Source organism: Nelumbo lutea, chromosome 2 (assembly GCF_056320005.1).
Source record: "Nelumbo lutea isolate HS-2025 chromosome 2, American lotus-T2T, whole genome shotgun sequence".
Taxonomy (NCBI): Eukaryota; Viridiplantae; Streptophyta; class Magnoliopsida; order Proteales; family Nelumbonaceae; genus Nelumbo; species Nelumbo lutea.
The window spans coordinates 94,864,663-94,873,180 of NC_142685.1; the positions used below are offsets into that span (position 1 = coordinate 94,864,663).

Consider the following 8,518-nt stretch of genomic DNA (forward strand, 5'->3'; position numbering starts at 1 on the left):
GTATATGAATTCATTACTAATGGAACTTTATTCCACCATATCCATGATGAGGGACACAAATCATCAATTTCATGGGAAATCCGTCTAAGAATTGCTACAGAAACAGCTACGGTGCTATCCTATTTGCACTCTTCTGCCTCTCCACCAATCATTCATAGAGATATTAAGTCCACTAATATTCTCTTGGATGACAATTATACAGCAAAAGTGTCAGACTTTGGCGCCTCAAGTTGGTTCCACTGGACCAAACTAAACTTACTACATTAGTGTGCAAGGAACTTTGGGCTACTTAGACCCAGAATATTTTCAAACAAGTCGATTAACAGAGAAGAGTGATGTCTATAGCTTTGGTGTTGTTCTTGTGGAATTATTGACCGGAAGAAAAGTGCTTTCATCTGAGAGACCTGAAGAAGAAAAAAAATCTAGCTATGCATTTTATTAGTTTGATGAATGTGGATTCTGTATATGAGATTTTGGAAGATAGGGTGGTACAAGATAGTAGTAGAGATCAACTCCAAAAGATCACTAAACTTGCGAAAAGATGCTTACGAATAAAAGGGGAGAAAAGGCCTACAATGAAAGAAGTGGCATTAGAACTTGAGGGTCTGAAAACATTCAATGAACATACACGCATTGGTGGTAACCGGTTAGAATCAGAGTGTTTGCTTGATGACCATTCAGATCATGGAAGTTGTAACACTCTTGGATATGAGAGTGTGACAAACCAAGATCCAATTTCATTGAGTGGTGGGCGGTGATTGCTTTACATTTTCAGAGATCGGCTTCATTCAGTGCAACGCCCGTTCCATTACCCTTTACAGCTTTGCATTGGGAATATCTCCTTCATGGTGAGATCAATGCAAGGTTGCAAGATGGTGTTGAAACAGTGTGAGCATGGACTTGCACTGACTTAAGCCCAACTCACATTTTCATGTATTCCTTTTTTTTATAGAAGTCATCGTTGCTATGTTCACATATTTAAGTCACTTAAATTCTTTTTTTATATAAGGTTCAGTTTGGAAGACTGTAAATGCAAATATGCCTAAGGCTGTGTTTAGTTGCAGTATAATTTTATTTAAATTAATACAAATGTATGGGAGTACAAATGCAAATTCTGGATTAATTTTGTTTTGGGTTTCACTTTATTCTGTGTAAGGTCATATTTTACTTCATTTGTACTATAATCAAACAAAATAAGGTAAATTTTAAATATAAATAAATTATAATTTGCATCAAAATCATTTGCATTTATCATCATTTTGCATCGATGTATATATAAATAAATTCACATTGCATTCTCACAAATTAAATATTAAAATTTAATTTTATAACATCATTTTTACATTAATTTCCATCTCTCTCCCATACTCAAGAAATTAGTAAAATAAAGAGGTGAAATGGTTAGGTAGTTTGGACATTTTAGTTTGCCTATAAATGCCATACATTCTTAGACAGACTGTCCCGCCTACCGATAGCTACATGTGGACGAGTACAATGATGAGTTTAGGGCACGAGACCCTTGAAGATTAGGGCTGTCAATGGACTAGGTGTTAATATGACCAGATCCAATCCTATCTAAATCCGTTGGGAAATCAAAAGAGTACAATTTGATTGAATCGGATTGGATCAAACCCATCCACAATAAAATAAATAAATAGCTGTACTGTTAATGCTTGATTAAAACGGATAAACTACCGGGTGATCTTTCTATGCTAAATCCTATGTTTTTAGCGGCACTTTTAAAACTGCCGCTAAAAACCAAATTTACTATAGTTCATTCATTTACTATGGCTTTTTAAAATCATTTAGCTTCTAGATATTCATATCATTTACTATACTATGACATAGAAATCAATGTTTGATAATCAAATCTGTTTGAAAGTCACTCACGACATTAAAAGTCTTTCGCAACATTAAAGTCTCCCGTGGCATCAAAAGTCCCTCGTGCCATCAAAAGCCTTTGTGGCATCAGAGTCCCTTGCAGCATTAAAGTCCTTCATGGCATTAATGTCCTTCACGGCATTAAAATCCCTCGCGGCATCAAAGTCCTTCGTGGCATCAAAGTCCCTTGTGACATTCAAGTTACTCGCAGCATCAAAGTCCTTCGTGGCATTAAAGTCTCTCGTGGCATCAAAGTCCCTTGTGACATTCAAGTCACTCGCGGCATCAAAGTCCCTTGTGGTATTAAAGTCCCTCGTGGCATTAAAGTCTCTTGCGGCATCAAAGTCCCTTGTGGCGAAGAAATTAATATTGTCTCACATCATCGCATAGAAAAAAACTCAATAGCATTCTTTTTTATTTCATCTAAAGCATCTAAAAATTTGCCTTCAAATCATCCAAAAGTTTTCTAGAATATCTAAAATCATTCAAAAACCTTTTATCCCAACCATCCAAAAAGTTTCATACAAATCTCCTTCATTATCCAAAATTCCTTCATCAAATCCAAAATTTTGGAATGCACCTAATCCGAAGTTCTTTGCATCATCTATCCAAATCTAAAGTCACCTAAAAATATTTTTCATAATCCTTCTGTACAAGTTGCTTTCATCTAAGATGTACAAATAAAAAAAAATCATTAATCATCTAACTTTCTTTCATCCAAATCATCCAAAATTTATGAAATTTATTGAAATCTCTCGCTTCATGCGATTCGCCTTCGGGCATAACCAAATATCCATCCGAATTCATCAAAATATTTCGCTCTATGTGATCCGCCTTCGAGCATAATCAAATATCAATCAAAATTCATTGAAGTCACTCATAACTGAATACCCATCCAAATTCATCAAGATCTTTCGCTTCGTACGATCCGCCTTCGGGCATAATTGAATACCTATACAAATTCATCAAAATGTCTCATTTTGTGCAATCTGCCTTTGGGCATAAAAAAATACCCATCCAAATTCATCGAAATCTTTTGCTTTGTGCAATCTATCTTTGGGCATAACCGAGTACCCATCTAAAATCATCGAAATCTCTCTCTTTGTGTGATCTACATTCGAGCATAATCGAATACCCATCAAAATTCATCAAAATCTTTCGCCTCGTGTGATCCACCTTCGGGCATAATTGAATACCCATCATAAATCATTGAAATCTCTTGTTGTGTGCGATCCACCTTCGGGCATAATCGAATGCCCATCCAAATTCGTCAAAATCTCTCACTTTATGCGATCTGCCTTTGGGCATAATCAAATACCCATCCAAATTCATTGAAATCTTTCACTTCATGCGATCCGCCTTTAGGCATAATCGAATACCCATCCAAAATCATCGAAATATCACGCTTTGTGCGATCCACATTTGGGCATAATCGAATACCCATTGAAAATCATTGAAATCTTTCGCTTTGTGCGATTCGCCTTCGGACATAATTGAGTATCCATAAAAAATCATTGAAATCTCTCATTGTGTGCAATCCACCTACGGGCATAATCGAATACCCATTGAAAATCATCGAAATCTTTTACTTCGTGTGATCCGCCTTCGGGCATAATCGAATACCCATAAAAAATCATCAAAATCTCTCGTTGTGTGCAATCCCTTTTCAAGCATAATCGAATACCCATTAAAAATCACCGAAATCTTTCACTCCATGTAATTCTCCTTTGAACATAATTGAATACCCATCAAAATTCATCAAAATCTTTTGCTTTGTTTAATCCACCTTTGAACATAATCGAATACCCATCCAAATGCATCGAAATCTCTCACTTTGTGCAATTCACATTCGAGCATAATCAAATACCCATCCAAATTTATCAAAATCAAACACCCATCCAAATTCATCAAAATCTTTCGCTTCATGCGATCCGTCTTCAAGCATATTCCTCATTTTCCCTCCATTTTGCAGATTTTTGCTGCTTTTCCTCCACCGAACCCTACCCATACACCGGCGATCATACTACAGCAAACAGTGATCCATACTAGTGGCCACCAGTGGTGAGAGCTCCAGTGGTACATTTTCTGGCCTCCTCTTACTCTTCTTCTTCTTCTTCTCCTCCTCCTCTTCTTCTGCACTGCGATTGCTGGTGGTGGCACTTGATCGCCTTTAATATCTTTTTCATTCTAAAGCATGTCTCCATTGTTCTAGCTCTACACTTAAGTCACAAAATATCATTTGAGTTCTTGTATCCTTTGTTAATCTATCCGTTTTCTATTAAATAAATTGAAGATAATAACAAACCTTTTCTTCCCTTTTCCCTTGCACATGACCACCTCTTCTTTTTTCTCTTTCACAATGAGAGTGTCTCTACATTCCTGAAATGGAAGTTATGTAGACACTTAGAATTTATAACATGAAAAGAAAAAGACATGTAATGAGGTTCAATGCAGCATCAATGAATGGTATACTAACCAAAAGAGATATTAATAAAAGAAAAAAACTCTATATAATTAATAAGTAAATTGGGGAACAGGTTAAGTTGTGGATAGCTCTTTCAATCACAGGTTTCCCTAGATATTTTGATAATAACCCATAAGTCCCTGTTCGCTTTTCGGTAAGCTACTTACCAGAGTAAATGCAATTATCTAGGTAAGTTTTTCCTAGGAAACACTTACCCGAGTAAGTGCATTTACCCATGTTCTTTTATTTCTCAGGTAAATAAGGTAATGACCATTTTAATCATAAAAATCCATTATTAAAAGAGGCATTTTTGTCCCATTCAAGTGTTAGTAACTTTCCTCCTATGTGGGAAAGTTATTTACCCACCTAGGAAGTGATACTTAGGAAAATAAACTTTCCCTGGTCCCCACATTAATCTGAAAAAATGAACAAAGGATTCTTAGTCAATGAGAACCAAAATCCCATTGACCAACTTTCCCCCCTCTCAAAATCCAAGAAAAGAATGCCCCCTAAGAGCTAAGAGGCAAAATGCAAAGTTTCATTCAATAATATGTTCCTTACAAATAATCCATAGCTGTCATTGAGCTATCACTGAGTCAAAGTGGCCCAACATAATTTCCATAAAGATCAATTTGGGACCAAGTTAAGGTGTTTTTGGGTTTCTGATAGAATTTCAAACATAAATAAACTCAACTTTTACATCAAAACACAAATTTTGAACTTTTTAGCATTGAAACAAAAGTAGGGGGAATAACAGAAGACAAGAACTAGCATAGCCCACCATGAGGCACTTCTCTCAAAAATATCCCAGCTTAAGAAAATCTGGTCTATCTTGATGGAGAGAAACTTCCAGAATTTGTCCCTTCCCTTGCAAGTGAGTCAATGGGGTTCGGCCATGGAATTATATAATAAATTAATTTTCAAACATCAAATTAAAGGTTAAAATTCATCATGACATAGCAACGATGGAGAAAAACAAAATTAGGTTCAAAACCCCTTTAATATCGTTTTTTTATCAACTAAGGATTTAGACTTGGCATTTAAAACAGAGATACAATCATAATAGAAATAGAGAAATGAAAAACATAGAAATGAAGAAATAAAGATAATGAAGAACAAGAAGAGGAGAAAACTAAAAATACCAATTCATTACAAGAAAATTGGTTTTTAGTGACAGACAAAAATCGTCACTATAGATCATATATCTGTCACTACAAAGTCTATAGTGACGGGCAATCAACCAAATTGCATTCGTCACTATAGGTGGGTCAACATTTCAAATGTCCAAGTCGGATGGAGTAGTTTGTGTGTCATCAATAATATAAATATATATTATATATAATAAATAATATATAATTATGTTCTACATGTCATATATGTTTTATTTAAATTTTTATTTTTTATAAATAAAAATCTAAAAATTAAGATTTTAAGCCAAAAAAGGAATCTTTTTGGCAAAATTAGTAGGGCATGGCACCTTTATCACTTTGGAAATTACATATCTCAAATAATTACACATAAATAAAAAAAGTCATCCCAATAGAGCCATCTAGTGGACCTTACAACCACATCCCACCTTGTATTGGGAACATCTCCCCATGAATAAAAAATGTAAGTACGAGAGATGTTCCTGATGTGCGGCTATGACATATTGTAAGGCCAGTGTGAGGCGCGCTCTACAAGGAGAAGATCTGGTTCGTGCAAAAGTAATGCCCCCCAAAAGTTGTCACATGTAATTTGTTACCCAATGACCAGGTCAAGTGGATCAATGGTTTAACTGCCCAATTGAAATGGGTTTTTGCCAAGTTAGTGACTTTTTGTCAAATCTCGAATTTAGGAAAATTGGGTTTGGAAAATATTTTAGTAATCAATTTAAATTTTTCTTAATGCAATTATTTTAATATTAAATTTTAATTTTTATTGATGAATTTTATTTATTTAATTATATTTCTTAATTTTTAATTATTTAATGATTTCTATTAGTGATTTAATAACAATTATATAATTGAAACTTCTTCAATTGGTTAGGTTTGATATGGTTAAAATTGAGAACCTAACTAACTAATGAACCAAGTTTATAGAACAAGATTTCATAACCAATTCCATTTGGCTTGGTTTTATGTGGTCAATTTGGGAATACTAACATTAATATTTATAAATTCATAAATAATATATTAATATTAATATTTATAATAATATATACTATTGTGTATGAACTTATAATATTAATATTTATAACAATATATAACAATATATTATTTATTATTACTAAGTCCATGAGTTTTTAACAAAGTTTTAGGCAAACTGGACCCAAAATCAATGCTAAGTTATGTTTTGGACAGTTTGACCACCTATGTCAATCATGGATTGAAAACATAGAGCTAGGATGAAAGATGGTCATTACATACTGATTTAAGCCAAGGAAACCCTTAAATAGGTCAATGGTTTAACCACTTGATTCAAATGGGTTTTGTTCAAGTCAATAGTTTTTAAACTAATGATGAATTTGATGTTGACCTAATAATTATGGTCAGGTCACCATTTTATCGGTTCGACTCACCAGGTCAAGGACAATTTGCAAAACAATGTCTACATACATACATACATACATACATACATATTGGTATATTATTTATTAAATATATATTTCTTTCTCTCTTTCTCTACACACACACATATAATACTTATGAATTTAGAAAATTTTGCATATTTTTCTATAATTTTTATTTTATAAATTTATGGGCTAGTTAACTCAAATGCCAACCCTAGACATACAATGTTGGGCCTAATGTATGGGCAATCAAGCCATTATTAACGTTCTATACAAACTTGACCTAAGAGTATCCTTAGGTAGGACTTAAATGGAATTTTGTTAAAACTTCTTTTGAAATGTATAAATCTATAACTTATTGCCCATTTTTTAGATATATCAATTCAACAATTCAAATGTCTAATTGATTAAATTATTTTAAATGAAATAAACTTTAAACAATGATTATGAGAAAATGTCACTACAAAAAATGTCCTAGAATGAAGATATTGTGATTTTAATTTGTGAAAAACATTTAATTGTTTATTACTAAAAATCAAGATTTTAAAACAAATACCTAATTGTTTATCACTATAAATAAAGATTTTGTGACTGGCATTAAAGTTTTCGTCACTATAAATCAACTTTTATAATTTTGTGTCGAACATTTCTATAATTTGACATTTAGTGATGATGATTCATTTGTCCATCACTATAACTCAATATTTAGTGACAATGATTAAGTTGTCTATCACTATAAGTCAATTAACCATGAAAGATGATAGTTGTTCGCCACTATATATCAAATTTTTGTACTTTTGTGACAAACATTTAATTATCCTCCACTATAAATCACGATTTGGTGATGAACCAAGGTTCAAATGCCAAATTTATTAAAGAGGCAATTTTAAGAGACATATTGGGATATACCTTGGATACGCATGCCTATTGGAGAAAAGCTAAGAGACGCATAGATACGCTTGGAAACACTATAAATACTTTAATAAATCATAAAAATACATCAGCAACACTAAATATAAGACCTCAATGAGGTATATACACATTAAATAAATATACTTTAATGGTTTATAGTGAAATACTATAGCTAATTATAATTTCATTTAAAATCCTATGCTTAACTATAATTTATAAGTTTTAATGTTTTATGGGATGAGAAAAACCCAACTCTCTTGACCAACTATAAAACATGCATTGTCACAACTTCTATGTGAAAATATAATTAATAATTACTTATTATTTAAATAATTATTATTTATTATTCATTTCCAAAAATTGAAGAAAATAAATAAACATTATATACTATATTCAAAAAATAGTTATTAAAGAAGAAATTTCAATTGCTTTGTGGATATGATAGATCATCCACAGAAGTATAATATATTCAATCATTTTGATCAAATGATAAAATATAATTAATTAATTAATAATTAATTACTATTTAAGTCTAAAAATATATAAAAAATAATAATTCTCTGTTAGGATGTGTTGTGGCACTGCAGGAAAAAAATGGATATTAGCGGCAGTTTTTCTTGGCAGATAGGCGACTGCCGCTAGAAAGTTCAAAAGTCTTTAGCCCGCAACATTCAACCCCACGAAACACCGACTTTTCCCCCCTCCCGTTC

At 32.6% G+C, this 8,518-nt stretch overlaps 1 protein-coding gene across 1 annotated transcript; it reads left to right on the forward strand.

Moving 5' to 3' along the window:
* The first annotated feature begins 428 nt into the window (after positions 1–428).
* Positions 429–758, forward strand: LOC148872141 (wall-associated receptor kinase 5-like). Its single transcript, XM_088970081.1, has one exon. The coding sequence runs from the start codon at positions 429–431 to the stop codon at positions 756–758; it is 330 nt and encodes a 109-aa protein (XP_088826207.1).
* Positions 759–8,518: the final 7,760 nt, after the last annotated feature.